This window comes from Mytilus edulis, chromosome 4 (assembly GCF_963676685.1).
Source record: "Mytilus edulis chromosome 4, xbMytEdul2.2, whole genome shotgun sequence".
Classification (NCBI taxonomy): Eukaryota; Metazoa; Mollusca; class Bivalvia; order Mytilida; family Mytilidae; genus Mytilus; species Mytilus edulis.
The window spans coordinates 70,752,546-70,775,641 of NC_092347.1; the positions used below are offsets into that span (position 1 = coordinate 70,752,546).

Sequence of the window (23,096 nt, forward strand, 5' to 3'; positions counted from 1 at the left end):
GGGAAACTGCACATCATATAAGGATATGTACACATCATATAAGGATCTTTGCACATCATATAAGGATCTTTGCACATAATATAAGTACATTTGCACATCATATAATAATGTTTGCACATCATATAAGAATGTTTGCACATCATATAAGTATATATGCACATCATATAAGTATGTTTGCACATAATATAATGATGTTTGCACATCATATAAGGATATTTGCACATCATATAAGGATATTTGCACATCATATAAGGATATTTGCACATCATATAAAGATATTTGCACATCATATAAAGGTGTCTGTACATCATATAATGACAAGTGCACATCATATAAAGGTAAAAGCACAGCATATTAAGGTTAATGCACATCATATAAAGGTAAATGCACATCATATAATGAAAATAGTCATAACAAGACAGTGTTGGCGTTCCATATAATACGATATTAACGGGTCATTTTGTTAAAGGATTATGTTTAGATACGTTTGTTGGAAAAGGGGTAATTTTATACGTATATCATTTGAGCTCTTGGGACTCAACTAATTTAGACAACAAAAAAAATGCTGACAAAATAGGTCCACGCGTTACTGTCATCGATCAAATTTATGGGTCTCTAGTGGTCATTTATTGTATTTCCTGAGAAATTGGGTGTACGAAATTCCTGTTAAATGTTATTCAAGTCTATATATATATATATATGTTTAGACGAGTTGTATATACATTATGTACACAGCCATGTATCACCATCATTGATGGCGATCCGATGGATACATCTGTTGTAGGGTTGTCACTGACTCAGACGTACTTATGAATATAATTATTTTCTGTGACTGTATCTTACAATAATTTGTAGGATCCTTTACTATAGATAATTTAGCTGATCTGTAACAATAACATCTTCATGCCTTATATATCATGTACTGTAGTACGCCGCTAGATTAAAACTGACGTGGAAAGGTAACACATGGCCAGCGAAAGCTCTTTTTAAGAGAGCCCAGGTGGTCGTGTGGTCTAGCGGGACGGCTGCAGTGCAGGCGATTTGGTGTCACGATATCACAGTAGCATGGGTTCGAATCCCGGCGAGGGAAGAACCAAAAATTTGCGAAAGCAAATTTACAGATCTAACATTGTTGGGTTGATGTTTAGACGAGTTGTATATATATATATATATATATATATATATATAGTGTCTAAAAATAGCAACAATCAACATTCAATCTATCTAGGTGTGGATCAGTTTGTAAATAAACTGATGCAGTTACTAAATTAAATTATAAAAGTGTCTAAGAATGTAACTTTAACACACTAATGAGTGTTATAAAATTAGTTGTTATATTTTATATATTATTCACGCAATATTTCGCTAAACAAATTAGCTTCATCGGGCGTGTGCATCTATCTAGGTGAAATCGGATGCATGACAAAAAATATCTTTGTAGCTTGACGTTTTTGTGTAAAAGTTTAACATATTGATTGATGGGGTATATAAAACATATTTTTGCCGTTTATTGTGCATAACAATTTTTAAATCTAAACAAATAGTTGTTTTAGTTAAATAGAATGAAATTCATGATTTATTCCTTTGGTTTTGGGTAGAACTGTTTTTCATCCCTCTCATTAAGTCCATCAGGTTCAAGAGTACGTAGCTGATGCATCCAGAACCTTTCATATATATATATATATATATATACGTTAGACAAACAGAAGAGGCACTTGCACGAAAATATGATTTTCAGCAGACGGATAAATAATCAGATGAAAACACATTGACCACTTAAATTTCTCGATTTATCTGCATTGAAAATAATAAAGAAAAAAGACACAAGCGAATGTATTTCAATTAAGGATTTTTTAACATATGGCTTTGAATAGCAAAGCACTAAGATATATCTTATTAAGATACGTTTAGGTTTTTGTCATCATAGATGAACCTAACGCTGCAATCTTTCATTTCCTTGTTATAACGCTGATCAAACTGTTCACTTTGTGCAACTGTAAACCATTTTTTCCAGTCACCAATAATTCCTGAAGGAAAAGATGATAATATATAAATAACAATATTTTCATAGTAAAGCACAATAATTAATTATGTCCATAAGCTGAAAAATACATTTTGATGCACAAAATTTGACATTTTAAAGACCATTCAGCAAGTTTTAAGATAAAGATATTTAATTAAAGGATAAAAATTATTGTTTGCAAAACAAACGAATTGTTTTACATTGTCATATCGGGGCATTTCATAGCTGATTATGCGGTATGGGCTTTGCTCATTGTTGAAGGCCGTACGGTGACCTATAGTTGTTAATGTCTGTGTCATTTTGGTCTCTTGTGGACAGTTGTCTCATTGGCATTCATACCAATCTTCTTTTTTAGAGATATGGTTCTTATGTGTAGTATTATTATCTCCATACATCTTTCACTTCGAAGGGGTTTTAAAAATAAGATCAATATTTGGATGCATTAATTTAAGAAAAATTGAAAACACCGATTTATAAATTTCATGCGTAAAAAGCACTTTTATAAATACATCTAAATCAGGAACAAATCCGAATATTTAAAAGCTAAGGGTGCATAAGAACAAAAAACAATGCTAGTTGAAGTGCTTTGTGACCAAAATGAAACTTGAAGTAATAGACAAATCGATAAAGGTTGCACGTATGTAAATATAAACAATGTAATTAACCAGAGGAATTCCTTTCTGTAAAATCATATCCTATAAAGGAAAGTTTATATGCACTACTATTTTTGCAAAAGACAAATCATAGGTTTGTTCAGCATATCTTCAACATTGATAAGCCTTTAACGTGTAACTTTAATTTATACTAAAATTCTGTACTATCCCAGCCTTTATTTCTTCCTATGTAACGTATTTTTCTGACGTCAGACACACGAAGCAATGCATAATTCGATATATGCTTTGTTGTAAAATTGTTTTTTTTTTAAATTGTAACACAGTAATGACTGCTGTTCCCATATTTTGACTATTTTATTTATTATGTCTGTTTTGTTCTGGCATCCTTGGAAACATAACGGAATTTGATGAGACTGTCGTACAAGTGAGAGGTTTAGCGCTATAAACCAGGTTCAATCCACTATTTTCTACATTTGAAAATGCCTGTACCAAGTCAGGAATATGACAGTTCTTGTCCATTCGCTTTTGATGTGTTTTGTCATTTGATTTTGCCATGTGGTTAGGGACATTCCGATTGGATTTCCCTCTGAGTTCAGTATTTTTGTGATTTTTGTGATTTTACTTTTTACTATGAATCTTCTTAAGCATTTGTCTGCTATCTAACAGTATTAACACGTGTTATAATAATCAGTTGGTTATATCATTATACATTCAACATTGGTGAAATGTAACGCAAAATAGAATAGAAATCAATATAATATCACACGTTATAAGCCTAACTTAAACATCCCGCGCTAGATCGTCAACCAAAACATCTGCTTCTTCATCTATCCATACTTTCTTCCATCCAATCTTCAATAATTGCATTTATCTAACAATCTATTAATCCCTGAAATCTATCGGTTTATACACACATCAACACGTCATTATTAAAATATGAACTTGCCTTTTCGCCAAAGTGTAGATTCTCCTTCTGGATGAATAAGTACGGAAACATCCAATTTATTTTCTTTCAAATTGCCAAAAGCGCATTTATCGACTATGTCTTTGACCAAAGCATCAGAAACCTGAACGTCTAGGAAATTCGCAATTTTTGTTACCGTTTGTATTGCCGCCTGAAAAATAGGAAGTTATAATTTTGAAACTTAGATTAAAAAAATACCAACTTGCTGTGTTGTTATAAGCAATTCTAATAATAAACGGTTCTATTTCATGTGCAGTTGTTTCATGCAATATCAGAGAAACGAATGCTTAAATCTTCTATTTGTACCTAATTTCTACCAGTTTTATTACAAAATATAGATTTTGACATGTATATTTCTTCGGTGTTCCTTTTAAAATTTTTGACTAATATATTTTATCGGCGCCGGTCGTTAAGCTATATCATAAGACATTTGCGCTTATTTTTATGGAAATTTGCGCTTCAATTTATAGGACATGCCCGCTTTTAAACAAAAGAAATTTGCTCTTTTTATGTAGGACATTAGTGCTTTTACAATATTTGCTCCTAATGACATCCCTCCTCTTTATCCGGGTTGAGAACCGTCAGGCCTTACCTGCATAATTTATAATTTCGTGTTTAAAAGTCATTTTATAGCACATTGCTATAGTCGATCTGCTTTCCCTTCCAGAGCAGTCATTCCTAGTTTTTGGTTGGGTCCGTGTGGTGTTTGTACCCCTATTTGTGAAATTTTGTTCACGCTTCATTGTCAATACAATGGAAATTGATGCGACTGTCGTACAAGTGAGAGATTTAGTGCTATAAAACCAGGTTCAATCCACCATTTTCTACATTTGAAAATGCCTGTACCAAGTCAGGAATATGACAGTTGTTGTTCATTCGTTTGATGTGTTTTATCATTTGATTTTGTCATTTGATTAGGGACTTTCTGTTCTGAATTTTCCTCGCAGTTCAGTTTTTTTTAATTGTGATTTTAGTTTTTATAACTCAAAGTAAACATTATGTAGACATAAAAGACACATATAGTCATCACAGGTCAATATGTATCATCCATATCACGGTGGGTATGGTTGTCCTGCGAGAGAACGTACTGTGCTGGTGATTTGGTCCTGACGGGTGCTGGTGGGTCCTGATTCTGTGCTGGTGGGTTTGTTTACATTGTATCAGAACGGCAATAAAACGACTGTCTTGTTGCTTAATTTTTCTCTGATGTGTCATAAGTACCATGCAAAGTATATTACAACAATATTATATTGCAAAAGTCGTGTAAGTTCGTTAAACGGAATTGTCCTGACGCTGTGCTGGTGATAAGAAAAACGGTCCTGGTTCTGTGCTCCTATGTCCTGGTTCTGTGCTTTTATATTTTAGTTAAAAGTGGCAAATATTCAAGATCATTGATGCTGTACTGTTATTGACTTATTAGCTGTTGTCTGCTTTCTTGAAATTGACATTGTTGTGAATGTGTTTACTGTTATTATGAGAGAAAAAATACCCCTATTTTTTTATTTTTTTTTTAAACTAACTGTAATCTTATTTATTGGCCTGTTAATGGAACCCTTCTTGCCCCCTTTTAAGATAAGAAAATATGTTTACGATTTTCGGGATTACGATCATTTTGCAAGATCACCAAAATACGTTGTAATTTATACAATACTTATATAAAGTAGACGATGTGGTATGTTTGTTGTCAATGGACAAATTTCCATAAGAAACCAAAGGAAGTTTGTGTTTACAACCATACGTCATCGTACGACCTTCAACAATAACCCATAAAATAAAAATGTAAAAGGTTTTGCATAAAAATGGAGAGCAAAAATATAGAACAAAGGACTTTCTGAGCGTTTGAATCATGTCTTTAGCAGCTTAAAACACATTTGTTTGTGAACAATTGAGTGCTGACTATAAGAATGACAATAGTATTGCGGGTTTGTTTTTTTGCGGTGTTTTTTTTTTTTTGGGGGGGGGGGGTGGGAGAGGGATGGGGATAAGTTAGAGCGAGGTTACAGTGAAAGCTTGGAATAGTTTCCCGTAATTAAGATTTAAAAGTTGTATTGTAAAAGAAAAATGTATCTTATAGCTATTAAGAATCACTTGCTGTAAGATTTTTCTAACAATTTTTTTGTTGTCTAAACGGTTATCAGGTATTTTTTTCTTCGAAAGTTCGATAGAACACTAAAAAAAAATCACTATTTTATGAAAGGGCAGGCTAGAATATGTCAGAGAATGAAGACGAGATAACCTAAAGAACACTAATAAAATTAAGATTTCTTAGCTTTTTTCATTTCAAAATAAATATTTTTAATAAAGAATTACGGGGGAGGAAGTGAACAATGTGTCCTTCTTTCTATATATAAATATTTTTCATGAATAAAAATAAAATGTGCCTTGATTATAATTGAAAATGAGTAAATGGAAAAAATACCCAACTAAAATACACTTTTATTTTAATATTGGTAATATCACTAAGCTTTTAAGTTTTGTGTGTCAAACACACCATCTCTGTAGTAATCACTCCTTACTAAAATATTTCACTTCATTAATTTTTTTTTCTGCATTTTTTTATATTGTGAATTCATAGAATTATTATATTAAAATGTAGCCTTAATTTATATTTAAAAAAAAACTGAATCTAAAGCCAGATACATCAAACATTTTTGTTTCCATCTATCCGTTTTCAGGACTTTAACAATCAACAATAACACGCCTGGAAAGTAAAATGCGTACTCGGCTGTCTGTAATCGACCATTCTTAGACACCCCAGACTCCTAAAAAAACAAGCCGGGGTGGGGATTCAAAGATGCAAATTAAGTACTCATATCAATATTTTATCTTTTCGTGTACGGTTTATGACCCCTCCTGTGGCCTGTCAATTCCGAAATGTGCAAACTGCAATAGTATCAAAACAGCACAGACAATGAATAATAGAGATATAATTTTGTACATATATCAAGGGGAAACTTCTTGCAAAGCATTATTATTTATAGTTCATTATTGTATTTAGTAGAAAAAGAGAATTTAGTGAAAATAAAATCACTATTTTTGTAGAAAATTCACAGACCTTTGTATAGAGATTGTTGTTATGTTTAGCATGGGATCAACACAATGGTTCATTACCGAGTAAAAAAAATCAAAATGTCTATCTACCTTGCACATTTCAGAAAATTCAGATCAGATAACGAAACTGGTTCCAGCAACATTTATAAGCAATTTAAGATTGTGACCCTCACAGTTTCCATTCACCACAAATATTCTCGTCACAACGAATCATTTTAAATACAAAAATACGTGTTGCATGCAGCCTTTTGTTTATCTATCAATATATGTATACGGATAAAGTTATGAAAGGCAGCAGGGTCATCAGGGTGGGGAGTCCATGTCATCTGAAATAAATGCTAAGCATAGATCTAGAAAGCGACATATAATCATAACATTAAAAAAAGTCTCTTCTTTTCGACCTTTTTCGAACAAATTGACACATAAAATGAATTATATAGTATTGTGGAATTTTTAACTTATTCTAGATACTATATATTGTTATCTGATATTGGACGAAAGATGTTGCCCTTTTATGTTATTATGTAATACAAGTTCAGATCATTTGAAAACACATATTAAACAGCCAAATGGATGCACAAGAGCTAAAATAGGAGTCATAGATCCTGTTGGCAACAATTATCTGGCTAATTTTATTGATTTTGTAACATTTGTTTCAAATATGACCAACTTCTTATCAAAAATCACCAGCACCGTATCAGGACCCACCAGCACAATGACAGGACCCACCAGCACAGTATCAGGACATGAATAAATTGAGAAAATGCTAAATTTTAAAAATTGCAATGTTTTTTCACAAAATTGTTTTGTCGTGTGGATTGCGGTATAGAAAGCGGACTCTATGAGCATTTTTGTTTTATTTTTTCAGTTCGAGATTTTCTGAAAATGAGCATTTTTGTGTTACGCTTACTGAAACAGTTTAGAGGGTCATTTTTTTAATGGTTTATATATGAACCCATAAGAAACGAAATTGAAAAATCTCAACTGTTTTCTTCCATTTTTTATGAGTGAAAACGTCAAAAATCATCATTTTCGTCTTTGTTTACATTTTTTCATTGATCACCAGCACCCGTCAGGACCGAATCACCAGCACAGTACGTTCTCTCGCAGGACAACCATACCCACCGTGCATATAAAGAATTTTAATGTAATTAACCAACTATTGTTCAAAAATAAAATAAAAAAAGCCTACCAATTTTAAGTCCTCATACGTAATTGATAGAACATTGGCTGTATTGTCCTCTATTGCCTTCTCAAATTCTCTTGTAAAGTTGAACCACCCACCGTACAAATCATCTACAACAAATAAACAATTATACACTATACATTACTAGTATTCACAGACGTACACACCTTTTGAAATGGTTCAGTTTTTTCGTTAAAATTGAGTTAATAAGCTTTAACTATGGTTTCAACAACCAAAGCACAGTAAGATGAATTGATAAGGTAGGGAGATGCGGTATGATTGCAACAATTAGACTAATATCCAACAGAGTCCAAATAATATTGCTTCGTTCTGGACCATACAAGCATTGGGACAATACACGCATGATCATGAACATATGCATATTAAGGGGGTTCGCGGGTCTAAATCATTTATATAGGATTTCTCTATATTTTTCTATAAATGAACTTTATCTTATAGTTAATAGAAAAATAAAATAAAAAAGTAGGGTCACCGTTCATTTGCGCTCACAATCTGCCTTCGAAAGAAGCATACATTTGTGTAAAGGCGTTTTTTTTCTGTTGAAGTAATAGGAGAAATAAAGGTAATATCGAAAGAAAAAAAAGAAATTTATTACAGAAATCGCTAAAATTTTACAATAATTTAGTTTAAGTACGGCTTATATGGAAATTATATTAAAAAAGATAGGTCACCGATGAGTTGAAAAAGATATTTCAATTTTAGAGCCAAAAAATGGCATTTTTCCACACAAGGGAGATAATTTGGAACTTTTTCAATGATGTATACATTTTTAAAGTCATCTGGGGCCAACACGAATTGATTGTTTTGAATGATTTTTATTCCATATGATAAAGTAACAACTACAAAAGGAAATAAATTAAATTTGTAATGAAAAACAAATGTTTGATTTTTTTCTGAAATTTTTATACCCTCGAGCCTCCTTAAACTATAAGGTCCATTTATTAGTGACATAAGAAAAAATGAAAATATTTTTTTCAAAATTTTGCTATGGATACTGTAGTTTGGTCCTAAACGAGCCTCTGACGAGTACAAATCTGATAAAATTCTATATAGGTTTAATAAAGTTATTGATATCTAAAAAACTTTCACCACAGACTGAACCTTAATGTTGACGACGCCAACGACGGCAGAATCTATGATTGCGTTACTGTATACTATTTTGAAATAAATAGATAGCACCTAGGTGCAATTGGATTTTTCTAGGTCTGTTTGATTTCATGTTATAGGTTAAAACAATATGTTAATCATCGTGTTAACCTGTTTAAAAAAAAAATTGTGGATCAAGTCGGTCAACGAAATGGTTCACCTTTGTTTCACTTTCAATGTTGACACCCTTTACCTTTTAATAGCTAAGCTCGGCTATGCCATGCGTTAACCATCTCCAGCTAAGGAGTACAACTGTAAGTCAGATAAATACGGATTCAAATGAGGTCGGATTATTCACTTCCAAGTCAATAATACACCAATGTTGGCCTTATCAACCAAGAGTACTATTAACCCAGAAGACAAAACTACGATAGAGGTATTACAATAAGGGTGTTATTTTGTTTGATTTTCCTGAAATCTTTTTAAATGAAAGAATTTCTCTCCTTCATGTATAGCTCTTATTCTGTGTGGGTTTTGTTTTCTATTTATCCTTCTAAGTTTTACAAGGTCTTGCATTTTTGCATAAAATTTAAGTTTTCAAATAGTTTGTCCTCAAACATTATTGAAGAGACCTTTACAGTTGAAACAGACATAATGCTATTTAAAATTATAGTAAAATGTATATTACTGTTGTTCGGTTTGTGATATTTAACTCAATTTTCAAATTGAAACTTATATATTAGCGTAACATACCAGTAAGAATGAAATTTTCAAAAAATTCACTCCAAGTCCAAACAGGAACTCCTTTTTTTCCCTGAAGAAAGAAATACAGTGAAACAGCCCTATCTTTGGGATTCCTGTTTAGATATATGATCTTGTTTCTTTTTTCAATGTGCTTCTTTGGAAGAAAACTTGGCGGTAAATGAGTATGAAACAGTCTTGGGTCATCCTCCTCTTCTAATCTTTCCCAATCCGCTTGGCATTCGAAGTTAAATTTGTTTAACATACCAAACGTGTTGTACTCTGTTGTTTGGTGTAAAAGCATTGATATAATTTCATGTGCCCAGTGTGAACCTAAAACAAAGCTGAGCGTGAGAAATACTACAAGAATTTTAAGCTTATTTATTAATGTTTCACATATAATACATCATTTTATTAAATAATACGAATAGAAAAGCCCTAGTACTACCAAAACGGCATGTGTCATACTGGTGACGTAGTCCTGGTCATATAAATCACGTGATCTATATTGCTATTCGGCCCGGTCCAATATTTCCAATACGGACTGGCAATGAATCCTCAATAACACGTAAAAGAGGGACGAAAGATACCAGAGAGACAGTCAAACTCATAAACATATGTTGTGCATGTAATTCAGGATTCATTGCCATGTCTGTATTGGAAATATTGGCCCTATATTCACATCATTGCCAGACCGTTTTGGAAATATTGGCCATATATTCACATTTGGTGTAAGTAATACAGCATTCAGAACAAGTCTGTATTGAAAAAGTTGGATTGTTTAATAAAAGTGTTATGAAATGGTTGTTTCTGTATTGGCACTGGTATAGATTCTCGGTCAGCTGTATTGGCCGTCGACTCTACGGGTCTCGAGGCCAATACAACAAACTTTGAAACAGCCAGTTAATAACACTACATTATTACGTCATGTCTGCTGATTTAGTTGATGTGCATTGATCGTTAGTAGTAATAAAGATTTTCAATAACTTTAATTGCCATTGAAATTTTTTAGAGTTTGTAATAGCCGAAAACAGATTTTAATTTAATATGAGTTATTATGGTACAATGCTTGATTGTTTTGAAATAGCCCCTTCATTTAAACTGTCTAACTCCGACCTGAGTCCGACTACGAGTCATAGTCAGACAGTTTAAATGAAGGGGGCTATCTAAAAACAATGAAGCATTGTACCAAAATAATTCCATACTGAATTAAAATTTGATTTTGGCGATTACAAAACTCTAAAAATGTCCAACATTGGCTTTTAGTTTATGACGAGATTGCCTCCAATTAGTTCCCATGACCATATAGCTTTTCAACTATAATAAGGTGTTAAACGGTATTCTATTATATGTCTAACTTTCTGCGCTTTCTTTTTAGATGTTCTTGAGGGTCTGTTTTATGACGATATATTTCTGTTGATGTTCCATCCATTGCACCTAGTGCGAATGGTAATGTTTGCCAATCACCCTCCATACTTCCCCATTCTTCTAATAATGACGAGCTAACTAAAGGCAGGTATGTTTCTTCAAAAGTTGCCACAGAAACCGTTATTTCAATCATCACCGTTGATACGCTAAAATAACATCAAATACACTCAAATGCAGTCAACTTTAGCGAAAGGTCCTACGACACGATCAGTGAACAAAACTTAATTGGATCAACACGTAAAGAAACGATCATTGTCATTGGTCGCTTCAAACCTGATTCGACCTCCAAGCTCTGAAGCCCCGCCCAGACACACATGCTAACAACTCACATGATAAACATAGCAAGAGTTTTGTGAATGAATCAATGGGTGTAACGTGTATTTGTTTACACATATGATCGTGATTTTCCCTTGCAGTTCTAGTTATGATGTGTAAATTTTATAAATGTCTAAATATTATTCAAGTCTTTTGTTTTACGTTTGATCAATGTTCTATCTTTTCACGGCGTCATGGAGATATAAAGTCAATTAGATCCCATTATCATGCAGAGGCGGATCCAGCCATTTTCAAAAGGTGTGAGGTTTTGTTTGTTTGTTTTTTATTTTATTTATTTTTTGGGGGTGGGGTCATACAATAGGACAAATGGGTGTTCCAACCAGCCCATACGTCTCCACTTAAAAACATTGATCGTCAATGTATTCGCCACTGACATGTTATTTCTGTTTTTAAATGTTTAAAAAGGAAGAAGATGACGTCAATGATTAATAAACGACAAAAATATCCAAAAAAACAAAAACCAAAAACCTGTCCAAGGTACACATTCAATCAGAAAGAAAAGCCTCAAATAACTAACTAAACCATACGCTCCACTATATGATCAATCAACGGAAGGGATGGATGTCATATTCCTGCCTTGGTGCTGCATATGATACCGACCTGGTTTTATTAGCTAGTTAAACCTCTCAAATTTTCCATTCGACTTTAGATAATTGTCTTTACACTATGTCAAGCTATACACCGTTCAAATGAATAAAAGTTGTAGACAAACTTAAGAGAAACTCTTAAAGAATTCTATAATTAGAAGAACAATACATGATGGTTGTCTTCAGACTGTTCCGAAAAACGAGTCCGGCTTAGTTGACTTTGAACCAAATGGTGTATAATATATATATTGTTGTTACCAATTATACGTAAATCAAATGTATCTGATTGTATGCCCTTTATGGGCCCTGTAATTTGGGAAATAAAAAAAAATCTATTCTATTCTATTCTATTCTATATGTCGGTCTAGTACACTACATGCACTTCGAAATTGGTCATTAGAGTTCTTATTTGAACTACATTTGTCATTTCGGGGCCTTTTTATCGGACTATGCGGTATCTGCTTTGCTCATTATTGAAGGACGTACGGTGACATATAGATGTTAATTTCTGTGTCATTTGATCTCTTGTGGAAGAGTCGCATCGTTGACAATTATACCACATCTTTATATGTACCAAATATCAGGCACTTTTATCAATTGTTTGTTGTAAATATGTGACAAATGCTAAACATCAAAACATAATGGCTAGCATCAATGGCGATGTATTTTTTTTTACCTTGTTAGATGTATAAATGTTTTACTTGTGCATTGATTTGATTCGTAAAGACGGAACACTATATATCTGGTCATTGCTATTCTTTTTGCAACCATTTCGCACTTCATCACACCGTGGCATAGTATGCTAAGGGTTTCGTTTTACTGTTGAAAACCATGTTTTTGTTCACATCTTTTTGTGTCCATATAAAACTGAGAATGGAAATGAGGAATATGTCAAAGAGATAACAGCCCTACTAAAGAAACAGACAACAGCAGAAGGTCACCACCAGGTCTTCAATGCAGCGAGAAATTCCCGCACCCGGAGGCGTCCTTCAGCTGGCCCCTGAACAATATATATACTAGTTCAGTGATAATGATCGCCATACTAAACTCCAAATTGTATACAAGAAACTGAAATTACAAATAATACAAGACTAACAAAGTCCAGAGGCTCCTGACTTGGGACAGGAATAGTTTTCTCATGCACATTACAAATTTCACTAGTGAGGGTAGGGGAGGAAAATGAACTTCCACTAAACGACGTGTCATGCCCCAGGTTCAGAATTGAATATATAAATTACACAAAATTGCCGAAAATAGGCCCTGGTGGTTATAGTTATTTTGGCTCAACAAACTGTACGACAAGGGTTTTACTAATTGTTGATGGATTTGTTACTATATATAAAAAAAATCTTTTTATCCGATGGATAGATGGCCCATTTACATTCATACTACGTTTTTATATTTGTGCAATACGGACCGAACATTCGAAATACATCAGGGGCATTATTAACGATTTCGCTTTTTTTTGGTAAGAACTGAACTTGCCCCAGACAGGATGAAAACTTATATATTGCCGAACAGACTACAAAAAGGACTTTGCCAAATGTTAAAATCCGAGCCAGACATTTTTTATTGTGGTGGGGTGGGGTTCTATCGATAGCTGTCTCTTAACAATCATACTGCATCTCTATCATCGGATGGTTTCACCCAACAAAGTGGAGGCAATAAGTGGGAATAATTTTCAGCCCGCAAGGGAACTAGTGGTAATCTCCTAACAAAGAAAACAGCAATAAAACTGTTCAGAAAATTAGAAAATTAAAAACAAATTTTAACTATATGTAACACCAACTTATTGCTAATCATATTTCTTATCCATAAAGAACTCGGTGATGTCAATATCACTGAAATTTGCATTTTCAAAATATTTAAATCCAAATTATCATTTTTTCAACTGATCAAACTTTTTTTTAACGTTCTGATTATCCGTTTAAATGCACATTACATACCATCTTGATACAGCACAACATGAAACAATGTCTTTCTGAACTAAAAATAACTGAAAGCACGAAAAATTGCATTTTCGGAGTTGAACTAAGAGTATAATGAAAATGTTAAATATTTTACAGTTTTCGCTTCTTTGGAGGTAAACAGGCAATATACTCCGACTCATCCTCAAATGCATCAGGACTTACCGTGTCCATCTCAGTACACCCAAAACTAGGGGACTGCGTCGGATTGCAAACCGTCATCGGCAAAGGAGACCCTACTAGCATTCTCCTTTGGTTCATCATTAATGGTGATGGATTAAACTGAAACGGCATTTGCATTGGTCCCATCGGATAATATCCATAGGTTGGCATATACTGTACGGGAGGAGCACTCGCGGAAGTTGCTGTTGAAGTAGTTGTAGTAGTCGTTGTAGTTTGATGGGTCTTAAATTTTGGAAACTCGACGCCTCTCTCGTCCATAAATCTCTGGATTGGATTTTTTGGTTTTTCTTTTGATCCGTGATTATCTTTTTGATACTTCTCCAAAATTTGACCAAAACACCTTGCAGCCGAGTCCAAATCTTTAGGTATAATACCCCGGTAATGTTTATCCAAAATTGCAATGTCAGGATGAATTGCACCCATGGAAAGTTGTCTTAAACCAAAACTTCCTACCGGATAGTATTTATCTGTGTTTGTGATTACAAGATGAGGTAACACTTTACTGAAAAATGTGTCGCATGTGTTCTCATATGTTTGCTTCTTTAAATGAAGGTTTTGTTTCACCTTCTCAAGATCCTTGGTTATATTTTTGACTGTTGCAGATGCGTCGTAAAACTGCTTTTTTTCAACATCGTGCTTGTCAATATCATTACACATCTGTGGACCTTCGCATACTCCAAGTTCGCAGTTACGCTTCGTATGACCGAGTCTCATATGACACTGTCCACACTGAGATTTAGTTTTGTCAATCTTTAAATTTGGATTGGTGAACTTTTTCTCCAAAGACTTGAGGTGTTCTTTAGCGCTTTCAAACTCCACACTTTTAACATGAACTTCATCTTCTAGCTCATCAATCAACAACTGTAATGGAGATCTGTACACACTTTTTCGTAACTGACGCTTACAATCGGACTCAAGTGCTTCAACAGGATCTCTGCTGGATTCGAATAAGCATTTCGGTTCCATAACATCTCTCTTATTTGTTGAAAAACCACTAACTTGTGGAGAGCATCCGTCAAAAATTCTCAATTTCATCCGTCTCATGTATGTTCCCTCGATCTCCCTTGAGCATCTAAACGCTTCTGATATACACGTATCACTAACGGCAATTATCCAGTTTTCCTCGTCGTCGAGATATTGGATTCCAAATATTTTCCCTACTAAGCTAGGTATCCGACACTGAATGTCGCTTTTTAATTCTTCATACGTGCATGGAGTTTCTGGAATATTGAACTTTCTTATTTTCCCAGGCCCATACGTTACTTGAACTTGTGTCGTGTCCATGATCAAGATCTTTGTTCTGTGTCTGACACTCGTGCATCCCGAGCTACAATCGGTTTAGTCTATTTCTAAACATCAGGTTATTTAAGCTTCATACATGTTAAATGAACTGCTATAGATCAAAGTTATTAGTGTACTAAATCCCCTCTTTTGGACGATACCACTGAGCTTTTTTTTGAAAGGTAAGCTTTACTCACTTTCCGTATACTAAAATTATATGAGGGTGTGGATGGGGTTTACAAAACAGAAAATTATTATATTAAAAACTGCAAGACAAGAGTATAAAATATGAATGAAGGATTAGAGAAAATTAGTGAAAGTAGATATAGAATAGCGAATCTATAAAAAATATAGAAAATTACCTCAAACGTGAATAATGAAACACAGAAATGAAAGACCCCACATTCAGACCCTTTTAAATTGTTTTAGTAAAAAAGGTGTGAGGAACAATGTATTAACATAATTATGGATTTCATAAAATATATATATATATAAAAAAAAAAAAAAAAAAAAAAATAACATTTGAGCATACATTTTTTAATCACAAAGTCACAGTCGAAACCAACGAACCAAATCGATAAGTAGAACAAAAAGAGACAACAACATTGGCCCGATATAAAAAGTAGGAAAATACAAAAACCCCCCTTTTTCCCCCGAAAATAACATATTACAGAGGCACCATTTCATTTAAATTTAGTTATACAATTCTTTAAAAAAAAATTAAAGCAGTTGCATAGTCCGAAAAATATATTATAAACACATTTGCAACCAAAAGTTCGTTGGAAAATAGTTATTTCCGTTTCTGTTAACCGAAACGTAAATATCCATTTATTATTTCTTTTTTTTTAACCCCATAAGATCAGTCATTTTTTTGCGAAAATAAGAATAGAAAACAGTTACCCATGTATTAACCCGCCCAAATTATTTAACTAAGCCAATCGGATACATCCATAAATAAGTTATTTCGCGCTCACTTAATAGTTGGCGCATTCGAGGATTTTATAGACATACCGGATATTTTAATGTTTAGATGTTTTGTTTTGTTTCATTGCAACAGTGAGTAGTTGTAATAAATTCTTTTGTAGTCACGTGAGTTCATTGATGAAATTAAATCAATACAATGATTGTTGTCTTTATCTTATTGGCCAATGAAATCGATCGATACATTTCAATTTCTTCAATACAAACAACATTGTTATGAGTGATCGGACAATCGCTAAAGTTGACTGCATTTGAGTGTAACGAAGACCAAAAATAGTACGACGGATAACAGCGAAATCAAAGAACAAAAAAAACATGACTCTGTTCAGCGGTGAAAGTTTATGAGGTCAGCGGCACCTAAGAAGTTAACAACTACAAAAAGTTATAGGTTTGCGTTTGGACTTTAACAATGAGCTAAAACTATAACGCATAGTAAGCTATAAACTGAAATAGTCCTGAAAGGTTCAAGATCTTGTAGTTTGTCTATTTGGAAAAAAAATAAGCGTCGTTTGGTTCTTTTTTAGATTATTTTTGTACATTTCTAAAATCAGACAAACCATTGTCAGCTATATTACGTGACTGAAACGGAAGATGATGTGAATAACATATAGGTTAATTTTAATTGGATATAAATAACCATTCACGTAACTTATTTATTTTTCTCATCAGATGTTTGCGAGCATGAGTATGCATTACAATTCATTCGCAACGATAGAAAAAAAGTTTCCTAATCAAAATTGTATAAATCAATTTGCAATCATTTAATTTAAATTATTCATCCTATTTTCCAAGACCATATACAATGGCAAAAAAGTTGCTTAAAACATATAGAAAACCCAAGAATGTGTCCATAGTACACATATGTCCCGCTCACAGTATCATTTTCTATGTTCAGTGGACAGTGAAATTGGATAAAAAATTAGAATTTGTCTTAAAGTTAGAAGGATCATATCATAGGGAACATTTTTAACTTTTAAGCTAGTTAAACGAACGAACGGACGGACAAACGGACGGACGAACAGACGAACAAACGGACGTATAGAACAAAAACATAATGTTCCTAGGTAGGAAAAATAGTATTATTCAATACCCCATGAATAAGATTTTGTTGAACGAGGAATACTGCTTTCTCAAAAGTTACTAAGACAGGGCTATGAAAATCAAATTTAGGTCATCACTCAAGAAATTTTACGGTCGCCATCATGAGCTGATTGGTCATTATGACAAAAGTGTGTCAGAAATCATATCTGATATTCTTCCTCAGTCATAATAACCTTCCATCATTACCGAACTGAACAAAGAAATAACACGACGGGTGCCGTATACGGCGCAGGAAATGCTTACCCTTCCGGAGCACTTGATTTCACTCCCGGTTTTTAGTGGAGTTCGTGTTGTTTCTTAATTATTATTTATAACTGTTGATGTAAATGTCCTTTGGTTTTGTGAGTCTTTGTTTACTTCTTGGTTTTGATTGTTATTGTCTTAGGACTAAACTCATCATAGATACTAGGATTAAATTTTGTATTTACGCCAGATGTGCGTTTCGTCTACAAAAGTATCATCAGTGACACTCGAATGTAAAAAAATTGACAAGGCCAAATAAAGTACGACGTTGAAGAAAAGGATAATTTAACTTGAAAATGTTTGTTTCTCAATAAAATAGAGGACATACAGAAATGGTCAGATAACATTAGTAAACATTATTAGATTCTTAAACAAATATGTTAAGACCTATAGTTGTTAATGTCTGTGTCATTTTGGTCTTTTGTGGATAGCTGTCTCATTGGCAATCATACCACATCTTCTTCTTTATATGTTATGTAAAGAGCATGAAAAAACACTTTCTTCAACACTTCAGTAAAATATAAATTTTAGAAATGGTTTTGTTTCCTCACATTGCAGCGCAAATACTTAACACTGTAAAATTAATAAGTGTTTACACTATTTTAAGACCTCCCCTATAGCTCACCTGTATGAGTTGTAGTCGTACTCGTACTCGGACTAGTCGGGTAGTTATTGTAAATCTCTACTAGAAATAGACTACCTGACTTCACTTTAACCCATCAGATTGATATGTATAATGATTATTGTTAGTAGTTACAGTAATCTATACAATTCTATATAGGAATAAATATATATGAAAATGATATAATATAATTATTGCTATTATTTGTTTTGATTTATGAAGCAAAAAGCTGTTGTTACAGATATAAATCTAATAAAAATATCATCATCAACATCAGCAACAGCAACAGCAGCAATCAGCATTACGCAACGGTGGCAAATATTTTGACATGTTATTATCATTATTCAACACCAATATAATTTTCTAAACCTGATTTCATGGACGAACACAGAATCACATCTGTTTCTCTAGAATTAAAGTTCTTCATTGACTGAATCAATTTTTCTGCGCCGTCCTTAAGTGCAGGTGTAGGGAGTATTGTTATTTTCCCATATCGATGAAATGGATACAGTGCAGCTGGTTTCCTGAAGAAAAAAAAAAGAAAAAAGTTAATTATGTGATTTCATACTAACTTAACTTACAAACATATAAAACCCGCATCATTCTTTATATGCCTGTTACACAGTGGTTCTCATTACTTGCCGTCTGCCATAATTGTTCATTCTGTCATTGTTTAGTTCGTTTGTTCGTTCTTTCTTTCTTTTGAATTGTATCACATTTTGTCATGCTGAAAACCTCTTTACTATAGCTTTCTAAACTTTAGGGATTTAGTTGGTCATTGTTTAGGCCATACGGTGACCTTAAATGGTTCACTTTAATTGCATTGATTTCTTTACTTTATGATAAGAGGCAAACTATAAAGTAATGCATACTGCTTGGGATACACTGATTAATAAGATCATACTTGGCCAGAGAGTAATAAATTCTAAATAACATCAATTGAAAATTAAAACTTCCTGTAAAACTTAAATCACAAGGCGTTTTGAATTGACTAGATCTTCTAGTATGACGAAACTTATTTTAATTGAATTACAATAAAGTTCTACTGCAACTTTGGAATACATTTTTTTTTTACAAAGTTATCAAGGATTGCTATGAAATTTTTTTCATCTACTTACATAAATGTTAAAATTTATTAAGATGCTTAATATACTAATTTATACCCATTTTGTAAAAACAATAACATTAATCTGGTATTTTGATGTACATAAAGCAATGTGAACATGATATTGTGTATAATAGTATACACATTCATAAAACAAAACTGCTTACACAGATCTCCAGGTAATGTGGCTTGTAAACATAAGTATAAATATAAAACAATTGATTGATGTTAACAATAGAATGACGTTAACAAATACAATAAATAATATTTAGATTTTAAAATGATATAAGTAGTCTCCCTTGTATTTGTAAGTTTGAATAAAGGTTGAGTATAAGTTCAGACTGTTGAGAATGGTTCTGTCGAGTAATAGCAAGTAAATTTTAGACCAATTCAGATTGGTCAAGTAAAAATCAGTACAGTCGTGTACAGATCTAGGCCATTTAAGACTCTATTGTGTAGTATATATAACTATATTAACGTATTTATATGTATTTTTTTTCTTTTGTAGATAGATTTTGTCTTTATATAATTAAATTTCAGTAGTTTGAAATTTATATATTAAGGTTTATGCGGACACTTTTGCTAAAATAAATGCATTTTTTTTCTCAAAAATTTACTCTGAGTACAGACAAACCTGGGTTCCTGGAAAACAATTTCGGCATACGTATAGCATGCCGTAGAAGAAAAAAATCAAGTATATTTTATGTTTAAGAAAATTAATAGCTGCACAGGAATTTGCAATGCACGTTTTTTATTCCTCCAGAAGGTGCCAAAAATTAAACTCAGAACTTTCTATACGGTAATTATTGAAGTGACCTGTATTGATCGACATGGACAATAAAGGGACAATAGATACTTGACAATAATTGGTGATTTCAACTGTGTACCTGTACCTGTACCTGAGTGAACCATATCAAGTGAAACTTAGCTGTTCGTTAATTCTATCATTGTCTGTAGGGGCGAAAAAAGTGCACGGCAAATAAAATTGAGAATGGAAATAGGGAATGTGTCAAAAAGACAACAACCCGACCAAAGAGCAGACAACAGTCACTAATGACTCTTTAATGCAGCAAGAAACTCGGCGTGCGTCAGATCCAGTTAAGTTTTGTTTTTTAGAACATACATTGCACCTGAAAACTTTTCCATAAACACCTGTATGCACAACTTTCCGAAAGGCTGCTACACGTTTAGACACACCTATCCTGTTCATGTGAGTTTCATTTATACAATAATTCATATTCGTTATAGCTTGTCAAATTCGAATATAAATGTTATAAATAACACAGTCCATCAATAATATCTGCATGATTTGGTACGTTTAAATACATATATATATATAAAGATAAGAAGATGTGGTATGATTGCCAATGAGTCGACTATCCAACACAGTGCAATAAAGTGGATTTTAAGCTAGTATAGGCAACCGTACTCCCGCTAACAATGTGAAAAAATATACAATTGAGCAGGATATAAAATGTCCCAAAAGTGTGATAAATTTGAATTGAGAAACCTAATAACCATGTTTAAAACAAACAGTTTACGAAAGTAGATATAGGAGGAATATGGTATGAGTGACAATGAGACAACTCTCCATCCAAGTTACAATTTATCAAAATAAACCATTATAGGTCAAGGTACTTTATATTTTTTATGACATAAATCATTGCAGCATAAAAATCCCACTAAGGAATGTACATTAACATATACATGACTATGCACAACATACTGACGATCAAACACCATATGTCGCAGAAATTTACATATTTTCAATTAGTAATCATTAAAAAATACTTTCTAAAAACTTTTTACACACTTTATGCTCCAATTTAATGAAAAAGAAGAAATAATTATATTTACCTTTTAGGTTGTTGGTGACACGATTTATTAACATTTGATGTAGCCATCTTACTTTTGTGAATCGAATCGATGAAGAAACTTTTAAACCTTGTTTGAATTTAAATGTGAATATAATTTTCCTTTTAATAGTTAGACACAACCACGTAATAGTACATGTGTAACCAATCACCAGCTAAGTGATTAAATTGAAGGTCATATGAATATGGATTCAGATGGAAGTTGAATCTATTATTTAAAAATTTCAATTTAATTAAAACTTGTAACAAAAAGAATCGTTATTTATTTATTTGTCCTACTCGTACCTTTTAAACTAAAACATACAAAAAAGTAAAATCACAAAAATACTGAACTCAGAGGAAAATCAATTCGGAAAGTCCATAAACACATGGCAAAATCAAATAACAAAACGCATCAAAAACGAATGGACAAGAACTGTCATATTCCTGACTTGGTACAGGCATTTTCAAGTGTAGAAAATGGTGGATTGAACCTGGTTTTATAGCTAGCTAAACCTCTCATTTGTATGACAGTCGCATCAAATTCCATTATATTGTCACCGATGCGTGAATAAAACAAACAGACACAATAGGTAAAAATATCAAAAATAGGGGTACAGCAGTCAGCATTTTGTTATCATCTTAATCAAAATAAAAACAACAAATGCAACGAAGAAGCACAAAAACGCATACATCAAATTAACATTAATAAGATAAGGTAAAGTCAGGAATCTGATTTTCAGTAGTTTGACCTCTGATGTTTTACTTTTACATATTGTGAATTGGATTGAGAGTTGTCTTATTGGTTCTCATTCTACGTCATCTGGTATCTAATTAAGGTCTTATTCGGTCATCGAACTATGATGTTAAAGGCCATTTCATATTATAATTTAGTAAAAGATAAGTTAAACTTTATACATATGAAACTTAGAACAAAGAAGACTAGAAGTACAGATATGAGGAAACTTTCTATGGGTTGTTCTCTAACATGAATAAAACAATGTTTAACATGGTAAATGACAAATAATCATTAGACTCAATTTAAACAAGAATGTGTCCATAGTACACGGATTTTCTACTCGCACTATCATTGTCTAGGCTCAATCGACGTTGAAATTGGGATTAAAACACTAATTTGACGTTAAAACTTAGAAATTTCATATCATAGGGAACATGTGTACTTAGTTTTAAGTTGATTGGATATCAACTTCTCAAAAGATTACCTTGACCAAGAATTTCAAACTGAAGCGGGACAGACAGACGAACGGACGCACTGACCGAAAACCACAATGCCCCATAATAACAGGGCATTCAAAAACACAGATCAGCTTAGTGACAGAGAACAGAAAATCTTAACAAAAAATTGTCCATGAAATATTATTTTAATCTCAGTATTCGTCTGTTCTTTGGTCGGGTTTTTGCCTCTTTGACATATTCCCAATTTTCATTCTCAATTTTACATATTCCGCTTCAGTGCTCTACAAAGTTATATAAAGTTGTCGATAAAATAAGATAAAATGGCTGTGTGTTCATATTATTTTTATAACGTTTTTTGAATTATTATCATTCCATTTTCATATAATATAATCAAACATACGGGCAACTTATTTTCATATTTTATTTATAACAAAAAATAATAATGGAGAATATTCATTTGTTAAAATATGAAAAAAAAGTTGACTTCATTTCCCTATTATTTAAATGTCCATGAAAATATGAATGA

General features: G+C 32.7%; 1 protein-coding gene across 3 annotated transcripts; it reads right to left on the reverse strand.

Annotated features, from left to right (window-relative positions):
• Positions 1 to 1,820: 1,820 nt before the first annotated feature.
• LOC139520430 (sulfotransferase 1B1-like) lies at positions 1,821 to 21,487 on the reverse strand. 3 transcript variants are annotated; one of them, XM_071313029.1, is made up of 6 exons: positions 21,378 to 21,487; positions 18,785 to 18,939; positions 9,699 to 10,019; positions 7,845 to 7,948; positions 3,584 to 3,752; positions 1,821 to 2,027 (listed from the first exon to the last, which is right to left on the reverse strand). In XM_071313029.1, the coding sequence occupies exons 1-6, from the start codon at positions 21,422 to 21,424 to the stop codon at positions 1,897 to 1,899; spliced, it is 927 nt and encodes a 308-aa protein (XP_071169130.1). In that variant the 5' UTR covers positions 21,425 to 21,487; the 3' UTR covers positions 1,821 to 1,896. The 3 variants fall into 3 exon arrangements, with proteins under 3 accessions (XP_071169130.1, XP_071169132.1, XP_071169131.1); XM_071313031.1 differs by lacking the exon at positions 9,699 to 10,019; XM_071313030.1 differs by lacking the exon at positions 18,785 to 18,939 and having other exon boundaries at positions 21,378 to 21,474.
• Between the last annotated feature and the right edge of the window lie 1,609 nt (positions 21,488 to 23,096).

Coding starts and splice junctions, on each gene's coding strand:
- LOC139520430 (XM_071313029.1), bottom strand. CDS start 21,424: ATGGCTACATCAAATGTTAATAAATCGTGTCACCAACAACCTAAAAG. Junction 7,949..9,698: donor TGAAAATTTCATTCTTACTG/GTATGTTACGCT, acceptor TATTTGTTGTAG/ATGATTTGTACGGTGGGTGG. Junction 2,028..3,583: donor ATCTACACTTTGGCGAAAAG/GCAAGTTCATAT, acceptor CTTTTCCTTCAG/GAATTATTGGTGACTGGAAA.